Below are 25337 nucleotides of genomic sequence, written 5' to 3'. Positions count from 1 at the left end.
TATTAAGTCCGAAAATGTCGAGGAAAAATGTACATCTTCCAAAGACTCTCTTCTCAATTGCATCTAAATATCCCTCAGCTAATCCACTCGTAAACATCAATACTGGCTTCAGGAGGACAATGATGCCAGTCAGAACGTCTGAATGAGAAACATCCGCTACAGAAGGCAGCCTCAAACAACTTATGGAGGGCAGTCTAATGCAAACTTCATAGAGTTGCAGGATTCAAGCATCATGGATGACCAATAAGACATATGAGATTCTGTTTTACACAGGTGAAAATATGTAGAACTTCTACGATATTTTGAAGACAATCTACGGGACCTAAAACTGAATGCTGGCAATACCAACCCATCCACTGACAAAGAAAAGAAACTTGAAAGATGGGCAAAACACTTAAACATCACCCCCAATAAAAAGTGATTGTCTTCAAAATATCATAAGTGAGGAAGCAATTGATGGACTGCTCCATGTGAAAAGTTATCACTTGGTGTTCCTCCAACTCTGAAATTGAAGAAGGCAATTGACCTTTTCTCAACTGACAAAGCGCATGAAGCAGATAGTATACCAACAGAAGTCTACAAAACTGGAGGCCCACACATGGTACTGAAACTCAATGAGCTCCTCCAGTTAATCTGGTCTCAGATGGATATACCCATAAGTACAAGGAAGCATCCATTATCCACAGGTAAAAGCAGAATGGAAATAGATATGTATGTGACAAGCATCGAGGTATATACTTACGTTTAATAGCCGGCATACACCAGGAGTACAAGGTAGCAGCCATCCTCGACTTCAAACAAGCGGAAAGGCAAATGGACAGTCCTGCGACAAGCTTCGGTCAGCTCCTCGTTTTCAATACCAGGCAAATTCTTCATCATAATTCTGATGAATCGCATTGTAAGTCTAATCGACCAATTATCCTGCCTGAGAGTCAGTGTAGCTTCAGGAAAAAATGAGGGACCACGTGCGTGGTGGTCGCCAGATCCTTGAGAAAAGCTACGATATTCATCAACCTGACTAATGTCTTTGACACAATAATCAGTTGGGGCGTCTGATAGATTATGGCAGAATGTGGCTGCCATGATACATTCTTCGTGATGGTTCGATAACTTGATGATGGCATGCTCACTGCGACTTTGACAAGGGGAAGGACATCCTTTTTCAGACTATCCCCATGTGAAGACGAAGTTGCAGGAAGTGAATATCCGTGATCTATTTGCTGACATCTGATCCCTAAATATTCGAAATCAGAGTCTGGCATGCATGTATGTACATACATACATACATACATACATACATACATACATACATACATACATACATACATACATATATACATGCATAAGAGCTTTTCGATTGCATCATTACAATATTACTTTCTAATACTTGCTAGGAAATAGAACCATTTTTTATGTGTGGTAAATCAGACAATTGGCTCGTGTAAGAGTAACTTCGGTCTCCTAATAGCACTGAGGGTAATCTTGCTTCAATTGACGAAGAGAACATATTACCATGAAAGAGATGGCGATGTAAAGGAGGTGTTACATCCAATTTCAGGTATTAAGTTCAAGCTTCCATATGATGCATTCGCTTTCATTTGTCATGTGTTTTCCCATGCCATAGATAATCTGAATTTTCTTCAGAGTATATTAAAAAACTCATTTCAGTGTATAAAATGCATCCGAAAGTTTGAGCCGCTACTTTCGTGGTGAATTGTCACTCATATCCAATATTAAATTCAACAAACTCAGGTAATGACAAGTACACTCTGTTTACTCTCTTGTTCCTTGATAGATTTAATATTTAATGTGCATTAGTCTGGTCTATTGATCCTATGAATTCTACGTCCCGAACTTTGAGAAAAATTTGCTATACCATATCGAAGCACAAAGCTATGTTGTGTGGCCTTGACTTATTCTGCATTATTGAAATTAAAACCAATTGTAGCTGAATGAATCTGAAATGTGGAAAGACACATAGCGGAACAATTGAAAAATACTTCCATCACTTGAATACTAATTTCATTATTCTACAAGAATTTACACCTGCGGGTAAAGAGCAATGTGTCTCTTTTATAAAGACAGAGTCAAACTATATCCTGTTGCAGTCATACAGTTCTTCTCGTCCGAAGTATAAAACCTTTCCACAATATTATTGAAATGATAAACTGAGAGAGCTACTAGCATATATGTTCAATTTAAGGCATATATTAATTTAAGGATGTCAACTGTGGGATGGTCAGCAGGCACCCCATATCAAATGTGTATCAGACCAAGACCAGAAACGGTTTTCTGTAACAATACTTATCGAGACCTAATAAATATTTTACAGACATCAAGAAATTACTTCTAGGTACTGTAATTCTTCTAGATAATGAATGAAATAACACTTGTTGACCAGTGGAAATCACATGTAAATAATGAGATAATGTTCACGCATATAGTTGATTACGTTTCAATGGTACGCTTTGACGTTGACCATAACAAGGTAGAGAGATCTGACACGCTCAGGTATTAGAATGCATCATGACATCCTTTTATTGCAAGACATTATGCCAAAGAGAAAGGTAGATAATAACATGCTTCATTTTTGGACACATAAAAAGTCGTCAACATGTTCACAAAAATATGCAGTATGGCAATTTACAGCAATAATATATTCTCGCTTTTCCTCGTGATAAAGGGACGCACCAGGGTATTATTTTATCCCCTTTAATACATCTTGGTGTTATTACTGAGCTCCGAATACCTTGACGATTTATATATTTACTAAGTTACCCAACCGTAGCAGTCGACATAATTCTTTAGTCATTACCTAAAGCAAGCATGGATGTTTTATTGTGCAATTGTTATAAGTACTCAGTTTTAAAAAGTTATGATAATACTTTTGGAAAATGATATAGTTTCAGTTAACGGATTAATTTCTGATCTTAGTAGAAGACACAGATGTAATTTTTCATGGGCTGAGATGAATGTAGAAAAACATTTAGGAGTAACGATCTCTAAATACCGACAAAGTAATGAAAATATCATGGGAACAAAACAAATACTTTTATATTCTTTGTTTAGCTTCATTAAGCATAGTGTGTAGGGTGTTGGCAATACTGTTTTCTGGTAGAATTTTGTTTATAAGTGTCGCGATGTAATGAACATAATATGATTGGGAGACATGGTTTAATAGCTGTAGTCAAAAGGCTCTCGTTCAAGCAACGATACGAAACCTCATCATTTTAAGTGGAGACAGAGATGCACATGCGCATTTTTTCTGATGACGCTGATAATTCGGTTCCTGTTAGTGTTACTTCTCAATACAGGAATTGGTATGTTTTATATAGTCATGTATGTACCAAAATGGTATATAATACTTTCCAACACTCTTATGGTAAATTTATGATATCAATTAATTTGAACATTCAAGAAATCCTTAAAGGTGTACATTACAGAAGAAGTAGACTGTTTTCTGACCAACGTTGCTCGCATATGTGTCAGCCATGTATCACTTAGTAATAAGGCCTACAAGAGTCTGTTGTTCGCATACAGGAATGACACGAAGAGGGTTTGTGATACCTTGAAGACATTCTGCGGGCCACAATGTCAAGATATCCTGACTACGTAGACAAATATAGTTCTCAGACTTCCCAAAGGTGACTAACAACAACGTTTCTGGTCTGTGATTAGATATAGGTTATTGCCATATGAAGAAAAATGAAACGCGTTTCACGTTTGATGAATAAAGATGGCGGACAAGGTGGACGTAATGTATTCAAGCTCTGGTGAATTATGGACGCCCGTAAGATAAAAGAGAAGTGCTTTTCATCCAGTGTTGAAATTCTGCTGTGTGAACACTTTGACAACAGAATGGCATGTGTATCATAGTTTTATATAAACTAAGCTCGAAGGAAATTCGATGAAATTCAATTTTCCTTTCATACTTCTTTTCGCGCCATTTTCATGTATCAGGCTATGAAAGGGTGTGTCGTTATCGTGTATTTTCTGGTGAATCTTATGTGGTGTTGGAAATATGTTGAGAGACATGTGCTGTTGGAGACATGTTGTGAGGATACATAAATTCCGCTTGTTGCTATTGTGGCATAAATAATATTTATTTTAATAAATAATCGCATTCTCATGATTTTGTGACTCGAGTACTCGATTCCGTGATCATTGCATTTTGATTAACTTGCACACAGTTTTGTTTAACTTTGCTGTGCATAACTGATGTGAATTATATGTGAATAATATTTATATTCTGGACTAAATTTATATTTTATATTTTATATTTTGTGGATTTCAATTTCTTGGATTATTCTGAAGGATCTTCTTGGATCAATGGACGCAGCGGGTGAGTGTGACACTCCATTTAATCATGTAACGTGTAAAAGAAAAAAAAAATGCATATTTGTCTTGGTCGTCAACAATGTGCAAAGGGATGAAAAGCTAAGCATAGTATTCTAGTTTTCATGTGTAATATATGACGTTATAAATGGCAGTGATATCCTGATAGATGTATGTATATATATATATATATATATATATATATATATATATATATATATATATATATATATATATACACTTAAGTGCTCTTTTATGTTGTGTGTGATTGTTATTGCGAAAAAAGGAGTTGAAATTCGTACACGATCTGTGATTCGTACATGTACTGATTTAGTGCTCATAATTACTATATATGACGATATGCCATATACATGTCAGAGATTTGCCATCTACAGCAGTCAGATTCTAGATAAGATCTAAATTCACACTGGGGCATTCGGATCATGATGTTGGAAACATGATGTGTGGGTAATGTCAAATACATTAAGTATCGTTGTTAAAGACTATATGTATTTTGTGAGATGCTTTTGTGAACTGTTGTTCACGTTAACTCACGTTAACTCATTCCAGTGTAAATGTGTACTCAGTCCTAGTGCCAGTAGTTATTTCCTTATATGTGTTATATATTTAGTTTTTTAGTGAGTAGATAGTGAGTAGATAGTGAGCAAATCACATATGTACGAATTCAAAATATTATGGTAGCGGATGCGTTAGCTTTGGTACCGTTACCATGTGTTAATTCTGAGCTAAGTTCTGAGTTAGACCAAATATCATTCATCATTCGAACAATGAGAACAATTTCAGTTAAGTGATGCACGAGAGTTAACAGAACATACAACTGTTACATATCTGTCCTAGCAGAAGAGGGCTCACATTCGTTAGTGCAAGTGCGAGCGATATATAACAGGTATTAACCTATTTATCAATTGTATACGGACTTCACTATAAACCGTTGAACATGGATGACAACCTAGAAATAGATGAGCGTTACAGTGGTGATGAAAGGTCCGGTTTAGAAGAAGACTTAATAGCAACCCAGACCGAAAAAAATATATACCTTCAAATTGATTCGAAATTTGGAACTCTGGACAGAGATGAATTTAAAAAGAAGATGTGTTTGGAATTGGATGTACAGAGTTTAAAAGATATAAGACTATCACTTCACGACCTGGCTAAATTGGAAAATGTCAATTACCCTGTGACGCGTATAGTTGAGAGAACAGTAAGATGTGATAGTGCTCCTCTAGAGGAGAGATTAGCTGAGGATATATTTATTCTATACCATTTCTTAACAGGAGATAACAACTTATCTGAAGTGAAAAGCCTTGCGTCGAGACACAAGCCGAGCACGGGCACGATTGATAACAGTACATGCGTGAGTCAAGCATCTAAAAGAAAAGGATCTAACAAACAGTCTCAGCGATCTGAACCAAAACCAGAACAGGTGATAACGTTATCAGATCACAATTCAGTATCTTCACTATCAAATGATAAAAATGACAGTTCAATAACAACAGAGAACTTATACAAGATAATAGACCTAAAACATTTTATACAAAGCAGTATTCAACAAATGAAAGATGACATTAGAAATGAATTGAAAACTGAGCTTGACAAGATACGTAAAGAACTGCTCAGTAGAGATGTTAACTCGACTAGGTTACAATCAGAATTAGGAAGATGCAAAGAGGAAGAGAAGAAGTTATCACAAGACAACCTGGCCTTGAGAATCTCACTCAGGGAGAAGAATAACCAGCTGGAAACTATAAATGCTCACCAGCTGTTTCTACACCAATTGCTCGGTGATAAAGTATATAACAAGGCTAAAGAAAATGTAACTTCAAAATGTGAGGCAGAAACTCAGACATTACTAGCTGATATAGTGCGTATGGGCAATCATTCAAATGAAACACAAACGGAAAAGAGGGCTAAAGCGATAAATGCTCTGGACTCTGATTATATCAAACGGCGGAAGCATTTATCGGATCAAACGGAATATACGGCCAAGTCAACTGACTCAAGGGAAGGAGTGGCGTCGACACTGTCCACCATACTCAATACCTCCAACGAAGAACCTACATTAGTTAAAGATAACGATGTACGTGATTATCTCCAAGATCAGAAATACTCGGCACGAGTACACACAAGGAACAACGATAAGGAGAGAAGGTCACCATTAGCAAACAATCCGGGCACCTCATTGAAGGACACTGATAAAGTAAACAAACCGATTGAAGTTATCACAACCAACAGAAACTACAGACCACATAAACGAATGAGGAACTCTTATGAACGTCGAGTTCTAATGTCAAGAATACCAGTTGATAGAACAAGAGAGGAGATGAGAACCTGTATTAAAAAACACGCTAAAATTAAAGGGGTAGAAGTAATTGACTCTCAGATATTAAAGCATTGGCGAGTAAAAGGAGGAAAGGACACTTTTACTGTTTTAATCACGGTAGATAAGTTAGACTTTGAGAAAGTTTTAGAGGAAGATTTTTGGCCAAATTTTGTATGGGCAAGAGAATGGTATGAGGATTATGGTGATAAGGACACCCAGCAGTACTGGCGTAAATAAATAAAGGAGTAGTAAGTAAAATACATATATTATGGTAAATTGCTATATAGTCTTTGCAATACTTGTGTTGAAAATCTATTTTTCGTTAAGTCAACTAATGTCTAGTCATACATTTCGTTTGTTGACGTGGAACGTAAAAGGAGTCATGTACGGGTCACCTTACTTGTATTCTTTGCTAAATGAGGTAGATGTTGCTGTACTTACTGAGCATTGGCTTCTTCCGGAGCAGCTCAATTTCCTAGATAATATACATCCAGATTTTAAATCATTCGCACGCTCTGACAAAAGACTAGCAGTAAATTTCGAAGAAAGGCTAAGGCATACGGGGTTCGGGGGAATAGCAATCCTTTATAGGAAATCACTCCGCGTTAATCCCTTGTCGAGCGCTGGCAGTGACAGAGTTTTAGGGATAGAGGTAAAATGTAATGATAGACTTAAATATTTTATATTCGGGGCACTTTTGCCATCAACTAATTTTCCTATTGCAAGTTACTCCGAAACAATAGAAGAACTAAAAGATCAGTTTGATATTTTCTGCAAAGAAGGCATTCCCGTACTTGCCGGAGACTTCAATGGTCAGCTAAGTTCACTGTTTAGCTCCAAAGCAAATTGTTTAACATCAAACGCTAGAGGCACTATTCTGGAAAAGTTTCTGAGCGATAGACATTTAATATCTGTTAATAGTCAATCCATTTGTGAAGGGCCAGATTTTACTTTTTTCTCAACCGATGGCAAATCAAAATCTTTGATAGACCATATACTATTGCAAAAAAGTAAATTCGATTTAGTGGTTAAGGCAGAAATAATAGATGATCATCCTTTGAACATTTCAGATCATCTTCCTGTAAAAATAGAGTTGGTCACACCTTTAGTACATAAGGCAACAATGGCTGACGAGCATATCATTCATTCCATAAATTGGAAGAAAGCCTCAGCAGAACAAATGAATAGATATAAGGAAGCAACACGCAACGAATTGTTAGCGCAAATGCATAAAGCAGAATTAGCGACGAATGTCGATATTGAAATTATTATTCAAGACACAGTAAAGATTTTACATGAAGCAGCATCTAGGTTTCTCCCCATAAAGAGGTTTTGCCCATACGCTAACCCCTATTGGAAATTATTAAACGTAAAAAAGTTTCACACGGAAATGCGGCTGAAACGCAGGGTATGGATTTCTAATGGTAGGCCAAGAGGTTGGGAATATATATCATATGCGAACTATAAGAAAGCGAAGAAATTGTTTGCAAAAGAATTATTGAAAGCTAAAGAAATATACGATAGAGAACAATTTAGTGAGCTTGAAAAGGCTGCAGAGCTCGATATTTCTACTTTCTATAAGTTTATACGGAATAAAAGAAATAAACGCAATTACATTCACGAAATCGAATCAAACGGAAAAATTGTACGCGATCACGACTCTATTAGAGAGTTATGGGCAAATCATTTCTCCAGTTTATCACTGCCTGACAATACTTATCTGTACGATGAAAATCATTACCAGATGGTCTTAGCAGAGGTCAGAAAACAAACTAAAGAAACCTATTCACACTTTGATGAACTTGTTGATAAAATCCCCACTAGAGACGAAATCAGTAGTGCAATTAGCTCTCTCAATAAAGATAAGGCATGTGGCCACGACGGTATTGTTGCTGAGCATTTACTGTTTGCGGACCCTCCAAGCAGTGTACAATTACTTGAAATTATATTCACAAAAGTGTACGAGGCCGAGAAGTACCCGTGCCACTTTAAACAAGGTTTGGTTATACCAATATTCAAAGGAGGGGGAAAGAACAAATTAGATATGAATAATTACCGCGATATAACTATAATTCCAGTGCTTCAGAAAGTTCTAGAACAAATTATATATAGTAGACTACTTATATTTTCTAAACAGATTTCTTTTCCAAATCCGTTGCAACAGGGTTTTAGAAATAATTGCGGTAGTATCACTGCAGCGTTCTGTATCAAAGAATCTATATGCTACTATTTGGATGAAAATACTCCTGTCTATGCTACATTTCTTGATAATGCTAAAGCCTTCAACACAGTTTGGCATAACGGGTTATTCTACAAGTTGTACAGACTTGGCATCAAAGGGAAGACTTGGCGCATCATTAAAGATTCGTTTGAGAGAGTAACAAGCTCTGTTTTATATGCGGGCAAGCTGTCCAAACGCTTCGATATTATGCAGGGTGTAGGACAGGGCCGTATCTTGTCTGCCTGGTTCTTTCTTGTAATGATAGATGATTTGATCACGGAATTAGATCACACTTTGCGAGGTCTAAATCTTGTTGATCTCCACCTGCCTTGTGTCTTATTAGCAGATGACACAACTGTAATGTCTAACTCGCGTCATTCAATGCAACAGCTGCTAGATACAATTTCCGACTATGCGAAAAGGTGGAGATTAAGATATAATGCAGATAAAAGTTGCACCATCTTGTTTACTAACAAAAGAACGACTGGTATACCTTCTTTTATGCTCGACAAATCTCCAATTCCGGCAGTCAAAAGTAAGAAGTATGCCGGCATACCTCTAAAATACAACTTAAAACCAAACGACGCGATAAAAGAAGCATGTGATAAAGGCAAACACTTGTTAAACTCTTTATATTTTATTGGTATCAGAGATGGAGGAATGAACCCTCTAACAAGTCTGAAGATTTGGAAAAGAATTATTCTACCCTCGGTCCTATATGGATGTGAACTATGGTCAGGTATCACAAACTCAAATATAGAAGAACTTGAGTTATGCCAGAGATATGCAGCTCGACGTATGCAAGCTTTCGATAAATATTCGCCTACGGAGGCAACAAGTAGTACCTTAGGACTCTGGTCAATGGAAGCATACATAGATAGGATGAAATTGCTCCTTTTCAACCGATTATGTAAGGGCGATTGGACTTTTATCTGGAAAAAGATTTTCATTATGCGCCTATGTCAGTATCTGAACAACCCGCTAAAACAGACGGGATTTATACCTGATATTGACAAAATAACTAAGAAATATGGTATGGGAAATGTTCTTTTAGACTATGCAGAAAGTATACAAACTGAAGAAAAACTCATCTGGAATCGACATATTACTGATATTATCCAAAACCATGAAGAAACTACCTGGAGAGCAAATATGGAACTAAGGGATGATTTAATTCACTTCAGAAACATTCATTTGGACTTAAAACCAAGTAATATATGGTTTCTTGGGCGTAAATATCCATCCATGTTATGGCCTCTCTCTGAAGTAATGAAACTATATATCATGCCTGTTGGTAAAGTTATGGTATGCAAACTCTGTGGAAAAGAGACTGACGACAGAGCGAAACATCTTATTTTAGGCTGCGAAATGCTGCTTGAGGAACGAAATGTTTTCTTTGAGAGAGTGATTGACTCTTTAGAAGTGAGAGACGGGGTTAACTTATTCAATCAAGAAGACGATATATTGTTGGAGACACTTCTTGGAAGCAGGGTTGACTGCATGTCGTCTATTGACGATGACGTATCAGATAGGCTAATGTTGGTGACCGCAAACAGCATAGCTTCATTCTACAATAAAATGTGTGCCCTACTATCAACTAACATGCCCTAACATGATATTAAAAGTAAGTAGTAAATTAACATTAAATATAAACAATTAAAGGCCAAAGTCTTCTTGTCAAATCCGCAAATTTTGTTGTCTGACAGCTGTTTGTGTGTGCGTTTATGTATTTGTTTATGTAGTTGTTTATGTTTATTTCCATGAGATTTCTATATGGTTTTCTGTATTTATATATCTCATTTTGTAAACGCATTAGTTGACGATGTATATATCATGCTTGCGTTCTCGTCTATGATGTGTCTCATAATTCTATGATATGTATAATATGTATCTTAGCAACCTGATATACTCTTTGTTGTAGAGGTTACTAAGTCATTTAGACAGTCAGTCATAGATAAATGCATGCACGCACGCATACGCGCAAACAAGTATATATATGCATAAATACATGCGTCATATGAAGAAAAGAAACTACATATAGAATTACACTGTTATAAGTTTTACATTTCATTTTCGTTGCTATCTCGGACTTAATGTTAAGCACATAACACTATAGACGTATTAACTTTTCGAAATATTATCATCATCAAGCAACTGTTAAAAGATCAGTGCCATGCTCCGCCAAATGATTGCAGATCTGCATAATTGCAGGTATTGAGATATTTCGTTTTGTCAATACGGTAGCTTACACAGTATTACAATTGTATTACTACTGTATCTTTGTCACTTTTCTGTTCTATTTTATGATCTTGTATTATTCTGAATTTGTTTAATCTGATGTAATCTCTTTTTAAAGAGGAAATAAAGTCAGTCAGTCAGTCACTCATACATACATATCATATCATGTTGGTGACCGCAAACAGCATAGCTTCATTCTACAATAAAATGTGTGCCCTACTATCAACTAACATGCCCTAACATGATATTAAAAGTAAGTAGTAAATTAACATTAAATATAAACAATTAAAGGCCAAAGTCTTCTTGTCAAATCCGCAAATTTTGTTGTATGACAGCTGTTTGTGTGTGTTTATGTATTTGTTAATGTATTTGTTTATGTTTATTTCCATGAGATTTCTATACGGTTTTCTGTATTTATATATCTCATTTTGTAAATGCATTAGTTGACGATGTATATATATATCATGCTTGCGTTCTCGTCTATGATGTGTCTCATAATCCTATGATATGTATAATATGTATCTTAGCAACCTGATATACTCTTTGTTGAAGAGGTAACTAAGTCATTTAGACAGTCAGTCATAGATAAATGCATGCACGCACGCATACGCGCAAACAAGTATATATATGCATAAATACATGCGTCATATGAAGAAAAAAAAAACTACATATAGAATTACACTGTTATAAGTTTTCCATTTTATTTTCGTTACTATCTCGAACTTAATGTTAAGCACATAACACTATAGACGTATTAACTTTTCGAAATATTATCATCATCAAGCAACTGTTAAAAGATTAGTGCCTTGCTCCGCCAAATGACTGCAGATTTGCATAATTGCAGGCATTGAGATATTTCGTTCTGTCAATACGGTAGCTAACACAGTATTACTATTGTATTTTTGTCAATTTTCTGTTTTATTTTATGATCTTGTATTATCATGAATTTGTTTATTCTGATGTAATCTCTTTTTAAAGAGGAAATAAAGTCAGTCAGTCAGTCAGTCAGTCAGTCAGTCATACATACATATATACATGCATAAGAGCTTTTCGATTGCATCATTACAATATTACTTTCTAATACTTGCTAGGAAATAGAACCATTTTTTATGTGTGGTAAATCAGACAATTGGCTCGTGTAAGAGTAACTTCGGTCTCCTAATAGCACTGAGGGTAATCTTGCTTCAATTGACGAAGAGAACATATTACCATGAAAGAGATGGCGATGTAAAGGAGGTGTTACATCCAATTTCAGGTATTAAGTTCAAGCTTCCATATGATGCATTCGCTTTCATTTGTCATGTGTTTTCCCATGCCATAGATAATCTGAATTTTCTTCAGAGTATATTAAAAAACTCATTTCAGTGTATAAAATGCATCCGAAAGTTTGAGCCGCTACTTTCGTGGTGAATTGTCACTCATATCCAATATTAAATTCAACAAACTCAGGTAATGACAAGTACACTCTGTTTACTCTCTTGTTCCTTGATAGATTTAATATTTAATGTGCATTAGTCTGGTCTATTGATCCTATGAATTCTACGTCCCGAACTTTGAGAAAAATTTGCTATACCATATCGAAGCACAAAGCTATGTTGTGTGGCCTTGACTTATTCTGCATTATTGAAATTAAAACCAATTGTAGCTGAATGAATCTGAAATGTAGAAAGACACATAGCGGAACAATTGAAAAATACTTCCATCACTTGAATACTAATTTCATTATTCTACAAGAATTTACACCTGCGGGTAAAGAGCAATGTGTCTCTTTTATAAAGACAGAGTCAAACTATATCCTGTTGCAGTCATACAGTTCTTCTCGTCCGAAGTATAAAACCTTTCCACAATATTATTGAAATGATAAACTGAGAGAGCTACTAGCATATATGTTCAATTTAAGGCATATATTAATTTAAGGATGTCAACTGTGGGATGGTCAGCAGGCACCCCATATCAAATGTGTATCAGACCAAGACCAGAAACGGTTTTCTGTAACAATACTTATCGAGACCTAATAAATATTTTACAGACATCAAGAAATTACTTCTAGGTACTGTAATTCTTCTAGATAATGAATGAAATAACACTTGTTGACCAGTGGAAATCACATGTAAATAATGAGATAATGTTCACGCATATAGTTGATTACGTTTCAATGGTACGCTTTGACGTTGACCATAACAAGGTAGAGAGATCTGACACGCTCAGGTATTAGAATGCATCATGACATCCTTTTATTGCAAGACATTATGCCAAAGAGAAAGGTAGATAATAACATGCTTCATTTTTGGACACATAAAAAGTCGTCAACATGTTCACAAAAATATGCAGTATGGCAATTTACAGCAATAATATATTCTCGCTTTTCCTCGTGATAAAGGGACGCACCAGGGTATTATTTTATCCCCTTTAATACATCTTGGTGTTATTACTGAGCTCCGAATACCTTGACGATTTATATATTTACTAAGTTACCCAACCGTAGCAGTCGACATAATTCTTTAGTCATTACCTAAAGCAAGCATGGATGTTTTATTGTGCAATTGTTATAAGTACTCAGTTTTAAAAAGTTATGATAATACTTTTGGAAAATGATATAGTTTCAGTTAACGGATTAATTTCTGATCTTAGTAGAAGACACAGATGTAATTTTTCATGGGCTGAGATGAATGTAGAAAAACATTTAGGAGTAACGATCTCTAAATACCGACAAAGTAATGAAAATATCATGGGAACAAAACAAATACTTTTATATTCTTTGTTTAGCTTCATTAAGCATAGTGTGTAGGGTGTTGGCAATACTGTTTTCTGGTAGAATTTTGTTTATAAGTGTCGCGATGTAATGAACATAATATGATTGGGAGACATGGTTTAATAGCTGTAGTCAAAAGGCTCTCGTTCAAGCAACGATACGAAACCTCATCATTTTAAGTGGAGACAGAGATGCACATGCGCATTTTTTCTGATGACGCTGATAATTCGGTTCCTGTTAGTGTTACTTCTCAATACAGGAATTGGTATGTTTTATATAGTCATGTATGTACCAAAATGGTATATAATACTTTCCAACACTCTTATGGTAAATTTATGATATCAATTAATTTGAACATTCAAGAAATCCTTAAAGGTGTACATTACAGAAGAAGTAGACTGTTTTCTGACCAACGTTGCTTGCATGTGTGTCAGCCATGTATCACTTAGTAATAAGGCATACAAGAGACTGTTGTTCGCATACAGGAATGACACGAAGAGGGTTTGTGATACCTTGAAGACATTCTGCGGGCCACAATGTCAAGATATCCTGACTACGTAGACAAATATAGTTCTCAGACTTCCCAAAGGTGACTAACAACAACGTTTCTGGTCTGTGATTAGATATAGGTTATTGCCATATGAAGAAAAATGAAACGCGTTTCACCAAGGCGTGTACCATAAAAAGAGCAATACTAGCTCTATATTCAAAAGAACACTTAAAAAGAATCGAAGGGTTATATTACTTAAGCAAACTTTCCAAAATGCGAATATAGGTAAACATAACAAGTCGGATGATTACAAGAATGTATTTATTCAAACTTTTCACCTCAGACTTGTCGCTTCTTTCCTTAAAAGGATACTTTATCTAATTATTTCGGGCATTTAGTAGACCAGTAAAGGTGGACCAGTAGCTACCATGCATAGTCTCAGTATAACCAGGATACTCTGTGACATAGGCCTCCTGACCCTTCTCCATCACAGTAACCACAGTTACTGAACCCGAATCGCTTGTAGTAGTTCCAGAAAATACCCGTCCTATCTCAACGTTGTCCTTTTTTATCAATAAATGAACATGCGTGGTAGTAAGTTTCAGAATGGTTACAGAGAACATATACAGTCCACGGAAAGGTGCGCGGAATCGTCCAGTAGAAGAATCATAGCAGTTTCCTTCATTTACCCTGACGTTGTCAAAAATCACCGTCTGTTCAGAAACATGTGTAGCGTCTCTGGAAAGCGTAGCAGTAAAGGCTATGCTGGGTGTAAGAGAGGTCACATTTCCTGAAGAAGCTGAAACAGATAATGTAAGTAAAGGTGAGTTGTACGAACGAGTTGTTAATGTCCCCTACAATTTATTGTGTCTACAAAAAGGTCTGAAAGTAAATTTGGCTTCTCGTCATTAACTGAACATTGAAAATAAAAACGCTCAGCATCTACCGTACTTTATCTCTTAACATGCAAATATGTCAGTCCACTCATTCAAAAACGTTGTGAAAGTGCGATTTTCATCTATCATATGAAAGAACGTTATTTGCGGGCATGTATTTAATATTTAGGAATCTCTAAAGAACTGAACCCGCGAGAATGAAAACTGTCTCCTCGTCCAATCTACAATTATCATAATAACATAACCCGAGAGTACCCATAAAAGTCTTCCTAAATGCTACCAAACTAGGCAAGAAATGATAATCGCTGAAAAGTGAAAATTCAGTAAAGACACAGCTATATACATAACAAAATGAGTAAGATCATAAAAAGAACACGACATACAGACAGACAGATAGATAGATAGATAGATCGATAGATATATAGATAGATATATAGCTGTACAGATATATAAATAAATAGATAGATAGATGGATGGATGGATGGTAGGATGGATGGATGGATGGACGGACGGACAGACGGACGGACGGACGGATGAATGAATGGATGAATGGATAGATAGATAAATAGATAGATAGATATATGGATGGATGGATGGATGGATGCATGCATGCATGCATGGATAGATAGATAGATAGACAGATATTATAGATAGATAGATAGATGGAAGGATGGATGGATACACAGATAGATAGATAGATATATTTGATAGATAGATAGATAGATAGATAGATAGATAGATAGATAGATAGATAGATAGATAGATAGATGGATGGATGGATGGATGGATGGATGGGCGGACGGACGGACGGACGGACAGACAGACAGACAGGTAGATAGATAGATATACAGATGGATAGATGGATGGATAGATATATAGATAGATATATAGATGGATGGATGGATGGGCGGAAGGACGGACAGACAGACAGACAGGTAGATAAATAGATAGACAGATGGATAGATGGATGGATAGATATATAGATAGATATATAGATGGATGGATGGATGGATGGGCGGACGGACGGACGGACAGACAGACAGACAGACAGATAGATAGATAGATAGATAGATAGATTTATAGATAGATAGACGGATGGATAGATAGATAGATAAATAGATATCCATACCATTGATATATTTTGATATTTGAGAAAATCCCCTTTTTAGCTCTTCAACTTGTACCATCAGAACCTCAATGTCATTCTCCAGAAGAAGTCTTTTGGCCTTTTCCTCTTCTAGTCGAATACGAACAGCGTCCAGGTCGGCTTCACCCACCTTTTCGAGGAAGGCTGTTCCAACGGAGGTACAAGTCGTCAGTACTAGCAGAAGGTGTATTGAAATCATTGCAGATCTTGTGAAGATTTCTTATGGCAACGCTAGATGCAGTGTGGGGGTTAAGTCAAGTGTTCTATTTATACTGGAGGCGAAATAATTTATATAACTATTTTGAACACGTGCGTCTGGATATTTTCGTGTTTATCTGATTTGAAATTAGGATGATTACATTTGTCTGATATGTTAAAGACGCATATTCTGATTTTTTTTATCAGATAACATTCCTAGAAGATAAAGCTGTGCCATGTGTTGAATATTTGTGAAACTGGTGTCCGCCTTGTTATCAATTTTTTATGTAGAAACGCGCAATGGATCCGACCATACGCTATCACAAGGTTAAGGTCCTCTCACTGTCAATTACTGCACATACTTATCACCAATACAGAGTATATATAGTGCAATAATAATATTATTACATCATTCATCAATTTCAGTGCATTGGATTTGTAACAACGAGAATTCGTAGGTAACCCCATCCCCACTCCACTACTAATCCCCACTCCACTACTGTCTCCCCCAGTTCGACCAATGTGCAGCAGTTAATTATCCGATCAAAAAATCTGTATTGGTTAATACGTCCAAATACCCACAGACACGCTCACAAACAATATCAGACGGAATCTTCCAGCAGAAAAATCATAGCAGTTTCCCTCATATACCTTGACGTTGTCAAAAATCACCGTCTATTCAGAAACGTGTGTAATCTCTTTGGAAAGAGTAGCAGTAAAAGCAATGATGACTGTAGGGGTGTTCTCATTTCAAACGCGATATATACGCAACATAGATTAAGAGAGGAAAATAAAGGAATTGGAATTATTTACTTTCGACTCTAACGATTTAAATGGATTATCATGTACTGTCTCACTTAGAACACATGGAGATAATTTATAAGATCAAAATGAAATGGGTCCATTTCCCTAATTTATTGAACAAGCATAATATGCATGTATGTATGTATGTATGTATGTACGTATGTATGTATGTATGTATGTATGTATGTATGTATGTATGTATGTATGTATGTATGTGTGTGTGTGCGTGTGTGCGTGTCTATGCATGCATATATGTATCTATGTATCTATGTATGTATATATGCATGTGAAGTAGACTTTCATAAATGGATGCACGTGAAAGTAGAGATTAATTCAGTATTGACGTGTCAAGCGTACATGCATATGTGCTTAAACCCTTTACATTCTGATGATGGGAAAACGTAAATTATTCAAATTTGATGGTGGTTACGTCATGCCTGCCAGTTGCTGACTTCAGTTTTTTATTGAAATCTGTGTATGTGAACTTTCAAGTTGTGGCCAAAAAGTCTTTCATTTTCTACAATGCAACCATTCACATATAACATATTCCATACCATTACTTTTAAAACGTATAGCTTGATTTAGAAATGTTAGACATATTGTCAGCAATATAGAACAAAACATCTTCAGTACGATTAAAGTATTCATAAACAAGCATATGGTAAAATTGATGTTAGACTAAAGTCCAAGTATTAATACAATACAAGTTATCTTTTACAAGAGGTGAAACTGTTGTTCAAATTTGTGTGATCTGCTTGATCAATGCAAAAATTGTAAGATGTGTAAACTAAGTAATTCATGATGCAAAACAAGACGTACAACGTTAATACAAAATGGGTTTTCCAAACTGACTTCTGATTATTTGAGCATCTGAATGCCTAACATAAAATGGCCTTTCCTGCGTATGTTCGGTAAGTACAATGAAATGGGTATAAAATCCATAGAACATTTGGCAAATGCGGTGGTTACTTCGTTCTGTTTCCTATTGGGTCAGTTCGGTAACTGAAATCTGTGTAATTGAACATTGAAATTGAAGGTGAAGTCGGTGTCTTCCATTTCTTAAACATTAAACTGTTCACGCATATATCATTTCGTTTCATTGTTTTACTTTGGTATTACTTGTATTTAGAATGTTAGACTGTTTGACTACAATCTTGACAAAATGTTGAAAAATTGGCAATAAAATTATTTCAAGAGATAAATTCTGCCGTATTGAGATAAAAGCTATTTATCCCAACTATTTGACTAAACTTAATTGATAATCTCATTTTAATTTTAATTACAATTAATACCTAATATAACCTATTCCAAACATGTTTAAAAAATGAAAGGTCGACGCTACAAAAGTTACTGAAAAACACATGTCTCTGTATTTTATATTTGACCAAGTCCTCAATGCAAATATTTCCATTCCGTTATGATCAACAACTATAATTGCGATCATCTATTAAAGCTAAAGGTAAGTATTTACGTATCTGCAAAAATGGAAACTAAAAAGGGCACTTTATCAAGACGGTGTAGCAGTGGATACCTCAATGTCTAAATCACGTGATTATATTCACTTCTTTCTTTCAATTGATTGAAAAATCTTACACTTTAATATATCTTATGCCATATTTTGAAATTCAGTTGCCTTTGTTTGTTGCGGTTTATACAGTGATGACTCATTGCGATAGAACTATGCAGACTTATCCTTATCTTATTAAGTCCGAAAATGTCGAGGAAAAATGTACATCTTCCAAAGACTCTCTTCTCAATTGCATCTAAATATCCCTCAGCTAATCCACTCGTAAACATCAATACTGGCTTCAGGAGGACAATGATGCCAGTCAGAACGTCTGAATGAGAAACATCCGCTACAGAAGGCAGCCTCAAACAACTTATGGAGGGCAGTCTAATGCAAACTTCATAGAGTTGCAGGATTCAAGCATCATGGATGACCAATAAGACATATGAGATTCTGTTTTACACAGGTGAAAATATGTAGAACTTCTACGATATTTTGAAGACAATCTACGGGACCTAAAACTGAATGCTGGCAATACCAACCCATCCACTGACAAAGAAAAGAAACTTGAAAGATGGGCAAAACACTTAAACATCACCCCCAATAAAAAGTGATTGTCTTCAAAATATCATAAGTGAGGAAGCAATTGATGGACTGCTCCATGTGAAAAGTTATCACTTGGTGTTCCTCCAACTCTGAAATTGAAGAAGGCAATTGACCTTTTCTCAACTGACAAAGCGCATGAAGCAGATAGTATACCAACAGAAGTCTACAAAACTGGAGGCCCACACATGGTACTGAAACTCAATGAGCTCCTCCAGTTAATCTGGTCTCAGATGGATATACCCATAAGTACAAGGAAGCATCCATTATCCACAGGTAAAAGCAGAATGGAAATAGATATGTATGTGACAAGCATCGAGGTATATACTTACGTTTAATAGCCGGCATACACCAGGAGTACAAGGTAGCAGCCATCCTCGACTTCAAACAAGCGGAAAGGCAAATGGACAGTCCTGCGACAAGCTTCGGTCAGCTCCTCGTTTTCAATACCAGGCAAATTCTTCATCATAATTCTGATGAATCGCATTGTAAGTCTAATCGACCAATTATCCTGCCTGAGAGTCAGTGTAGCTTCAGGAAAAAATGAGGGACCACGTGCGTGGTGGTCGCCAGATCCTTGAGAAAAGCTACGATATTCATCAACCTGACTAATGTCTTTGACACAATAATCAGTTGGGGCGTCTGATAGATTATGGCAGAATGTGGCTGCCATGATACATTCTTCGTGATGGTTCGATAACTTGATGATGGCATGCTCACTGCGACTTTGACAAGGGGAAGGACATCCTTTTTCAGACTATCCCCATGTGAAGACGAAGTTGCAGGAAGTGAATATCCGTGATCTATTTGCTGACATCTGATCCCTAAATATTCGAAATCAGAGTCTGGCATGCATGTATGTACATACATACATACATACATACATACATACATACATACATACATACATACATACATACATACATACATACATACATATATACATGCATAAGAGCTTTTCGATTGCATCATTACAATATTACTTTCTAATACTTGCTAGGAAATAGAACCATTTTTTATGTGTGGTAAATCAGACAATTGGCTCGTGTAAGAGTAACTTCGGTCTCCTAATAGCACTGAGGGTAATCTTGCTTCAATTGACGAAGAGAACATATTACCATGAAAGAGATGGCGATGTAAAGGAGGTGTTACATCCAATTTCAGGTATTAAGTTCAAGCTTCCATATGATGCATTCGCTTTCATTTGTCATGTGTTTTCCCATGCCATAGATAATCTGAATTTTCTTCAGAGTATATTAAAAAACTCATTTCAGTGTATAAAATGCATCCGAAAGTTTGAGCCGCTACTTTCGTGGTGAATTGTCACTCATATCCAATATTAAATTCAACAAACTCAGGTAATGACAAGTACACTCTGTTTACTCTCTTGTTCCTTGATAGATTTAATATTTAATGTGCATTAGTCTGGTCTATTGATCCTATGAATTCTACGTCCCGAACTTTGAGAAAAATTTGCTATACCATATCGAAGCACAAAGCTATGTTGTGTGGCCTTGACTTATTCTGCATTATTGAAATTAAAACCAATTGTAGCTGAATGAATCTGAAATGTGGAAAGACACATAGCGGAACAATTGAAAAATACTTCCATCACTTGAATACTAATTTCATTATTCTACAAGAATTTACACCTGCGGGTAAAGAGCAATGTGTCTCTTTTATAAAGACAGAGTCAAACTATATCCTGTTGCAGTCATACAGTTCTTCTCGTCCGAAGTATAAAACCTTTCCACAATATTATTGAAATGATAAACTGAGAGAGCTACTAGCATATATGTTCAATTTAAGGCATATATTAATTTAAGGATGTCAACTGTGGGATGGTCAGCAGGCACCCCATATCAAATGTGTATCAGACCAAGACCAGAAACGGTTTTCTGTAACAATACTTATCGAGACCTAATAAATATTTTACAGACATCAAGAAATTACTTCTAGGTACTGTAATTCTTCTAGATAATGAATGAAATAACACTTGTTGACCAGTGGAAATCACATGTAAATAATGAGATAATGTTCACGCATATAGTTGATTACGTTTCAATGGTACGCTTTGACGTTGACCATAACAAGGTAGAGAGATCTGACACGCTCAGGTATTAGAATGCATCATGACATCCTTTTATTGCAAGACATTATGCCAAAGAGAAAGGTAGATAATAACATGCTTCATTTTTGGACACATAAAAAGTCGTCAACATGTTCACAAAAATATGCAGTATGGCAATTTACAGCAATAATATATTCTCGCTTTTCCTCGTGATAAAGGGACGCACCAGGGTATTATTTTATCCCCTTTAATACATCTTGGTGTTATTACTGAGCTCCGAATACCTTGACGATTTATATATTTACTAAGTTACCCAACCGTAGCAGTCGACATAATTCTTTAGTCATTACCTAAAGCAAGCATGGATGTTTTATTGTGCAATTGTTATAAGTACTCAGTTTTAAAAAGTTATGATAATACTTTTGGAAAATGATATAGTTTCAGTTAACGGATTAATTTCTGATCTTAGTAGAAGACACAGATGTAATTTTTCATGGGCTGAGATGAATGTAGAAAAACATTTAGGAGTAACGATCTCTAAATACCGACAAAGTAATGAAAATATCATGGGAACAAAACAAATACTTTTATATTCTTTGTTTAGCTTCATTAAGCATAGTGTGTAGGGTGTTGGCAATACTGTTTTCTGGTAGAATTTTGTTTATAAGTGTCGCGATGTAATGAACATAATATGATTGGGAGACATGGTTTAATAGCTGTAGTCAAAAGGCTCTCGTTCAAGCAACGATACGAAACCTCATCATTTTAAGTGGAGACAGAGATGCACATGCGCATTTTTTCTGATGACGCTGATAATTCGGTTCCTGTTAGTGTTACTTCTCAATACAGGAATTGGTATGTTTTATATAGTCATGTATGTACCAAAATGGTATATAATACTTTCCAACACTCTTATGGTAAATTTATGATATCAATTAATTTGAACATTCAAGAAATCCTTAAAGGTGTACATTACAGAAGAAGTAGACTGTTTTCTGACCAACGTTGCTCGCATATGTGTCAGCCATGTATCACTTAGTAATAAGGCCTACAAGAGTCTGTTGTTCGCATACAGGAATGACACGAAGAGGGTTTGTGATACCTTGAAGACATTCTGCGGGCCACAATGTCAAGATATCCTGACTACGTAGACAAATATAGTTCTCAGACTTCCCAAAGGTGACTAACAACAACGTTTCTGGTCTGTGATTAGATATAGGTTATTGCCATATGAAGAAAAATGAAACGCGTTTCACGTTTGATGAATAAAGATGGCGGACAAGGTGGACGTAATGTATTCAAGCTCTGGTGAATTATGGACGCCCGTAAGATAAAAGAGAAGTGCTTTTCATCCAGTGTTGAAATTCTGCTGTGTGAACACTTTGACAACAGAATGGCATGTGTATCATAGTTTTATATAAACTAAGCTCGAAGGAAATTCGATGAAATTCAATTTTCCTTTCATACTTCTTTTCGCGCCATTTTCATGTATCAGGCTATGAAAGGGTGTGTCGTTATCGTGTATTTTCTGGTGAATCTTATGTGGTGTTGGAAATATGTTGAGAGACATGTGCTGTTGGAGACATGTTGTGAGGATACATAAATTCCGCTTGTTGCTATTGTGGCATAAATAATATTTATTTTAATAAATAATCGCATTCTCATGATTTTGTGACTCGAGTACTCGATTCCGTGATCATTGCATTTTGATTAACTTGCACACAGTTTTGTTTAACTTTGCTGTGCATAACTGATGTGAATTATATGTGAATAATATTTATATTCTGGACTAAATTTATATTTTATATTTTATATTTTGTGGATTTCAATTTCTTGGATTATTCTGAAGGATCTTCTTGGATCAATGGACGCAGCGGGTGAGTGTGACACTCCATTTAATCATGTAACGTGTAAAAGAAAAAAAAAATGCATATTTGTCTTGGTCGTCAACAATGTGCAAAGGGATGAAAAGCTAAGCATAGTATTCTAGTTTTCATGTGTAATATATGACGTTATAAATGGCAGTGATATCCTGATAGATGTATGTATATATATATATATATATATATATATATATATATATATATATATATATATATATATATATATATACACTTAAGTGCTCTTTTATGTTGTGTGTGATTGTTATTGCGAAAAAAGGAGTTGAAATTCGTACACGATCTGTGATTCGTACATGTACTGATTTAGTGCTCATAATTACTATATATGACGATATGCCATATACATGTCAGAGATTTGCCATCTACAGCAGTCAGATTCTAGATAAGATCTAAATTCACACTGGGGCATTCGGATCATGATGTTGGAAACATGATGTGTGGGTAATGTCAAATACATTAAGTATCGTTGTTAAAGACTATATGTATTTTGTGAGATGCTTTTGTGAACTGTTGTTCACGTTAACTCACGTTAACTCATTCCAGTGTAAATGTGTACTCAGTCCTAGTGCCAGTAGTTATTTCCTTATATGTGTTATATATTTAGTTTTTTAGTGAGTAGATAGTGAGTAGATAGTGAGCAAATCACATATGTACGAATTCAAAATATTATGGTAGCGGATGCGTTAGCTTTGGTACCGTTACCATGTGTTAATTCTGAGCTAAGTTCTGAGTTAGACCAAATATCATTCATCATTCGAACAATGAGAACAATTTCAGTTAAGTGATGCACGAGAGTTAACAGAACATACAACTGTTACATATCTGTCCTAGCAGAAGAGGGCTCACATTCGTTAGTGCAAGTGCGAGCGATATATAACAGGTATTAACCTATTTATCAATTGTATACGGACTTCACTATAAACCGTTGAACATGGATGACAACCTAGAAATAGATGAGCGTTACAGTGGTGATGAAAGGTCCGGTTTAGAAGAAGACTTAATAGCAACCCAGACCGAAAAAAATATATACCTTCAAATTGATTCGAAATTTGGAACTCTGGACAGAGATGAATTTAAAAAGAAGATGTGTTTGGAATTGGATGTACAGAGTTTAAAAGATATAAGACTATCACTTCACGACCTGGCTAAATTGGAAAATGGCAATTACCCTGTGACGCGTATAGTTGAGAGAACAGTAAGATGTGATAGTGCTCCTCTAGAGGAGAGATTAGCTGAGGATATATTTATTCTATACCATTTCTTAACAGGAGATAACAACTTATCTGAAGTGAAAAGCCTTGCGTCGAGACACAAGCCGAGCACGGGCACGATTGATAACAGTACATGCGTGAGTCAAGCATCTAAAAGAAAAGGATCTAACAAACAGTCTCAGCGATCTGAACCAAAACCAGAACAGGTGATAACGTTATCAGATCACAATTCAGTATCTTCACTATCAAATGATAAAAATGACAGTTCAATAACAACAGAGAACTTATACAAGATAATAGACCTAAAACATTTTATACAAAGCAGTATTCAACAAATGAAAGATGACATTAGAAATGAATTGAAAACTGAGCTTGACAAGATACGTAAAGAACTGCTCAGTAGAGATGTTAACTCGACTAGGTTACAATCAGAATTAGGAAGATGCAAAGAGGAAGAGAAGAAGTTATCACAAGACAACCTGGCCTTGAGAATCTCACTCAGGGAGAAGAATAACCAGCTGGAAACTACAAATGCTCACCAGCTGTTTCTACACCAATTGCTCGGTGATAAAGTATATAACAAGGCTAAAGAAAATGTAACTTCAAAATGTGAGGCAGAAAC

General features: G+C 35.7%; 1 protein-coding gene across 1 annotated transcript; it reads right to left on the bottom strand.

Annotated features, from left to right (window-relative positions):
* Positions 1-14683: 14683 nt before the first annotated feature.
* Positions 14684-16685, bottom strand: LOC149788005 (complement C1q tumor necrosis factor-related protein 3-like). The gene is made up of 2 exons (XM_089975704.1): positions 16403-16685; positions 14684-15176 (listed from the first exon to the last, which is right to left on the bottom strand). Exons 1-2 carry the CDS (start codon positions 16617-16619, stop codon positions 14755-14757), a joined length of 639 nt encoding a protein of 212 aa, XP_089831830.1. The 5' UTR covers positions 16620-16685; the 3' UTR covers positions 14684-14754.
* Between the last annotated feature and the right edge of the window lie 8652 nt (positions 16686-25337).

This window comes from Sinohyriopsis cumingii, chromosome 11, assembly GCF_028554795.1.
Source record: "Sinohyriopsis cumingii isolate HCF-2022 chromosome 11, ASM2855479v2, whole genome shotgun sequence".
In the NCBI taxonomy this organism is placed as follows: domain Eukaryota; kingdom Metazoa; phylum Mollusca; class Bivalvia; order Unionida; family Unionidae; genus Sinohyriopsis; species Sinohyriopsis cumingii.
This window is presented reverse-complemented; position numbering and strand designations above follow the sequence as displayed.

Excerpts from the sequence above, each read along its gene's own strand:
- LOC149788005 (XM_089975704.1), bottom strand. The coding sequence starts at position 16,619 with ATGATTTCAATACACCTTCTGCTAGTACTGACGACTTGTACCTCCGTT. Across the intron at positions 15,177-16,402 it reads AATATCAAAATATATCAATG|CTTCTTCAGGAAATGTGACC; the intron begins GTATGGATATCT and ends TATCTGTTTCAG.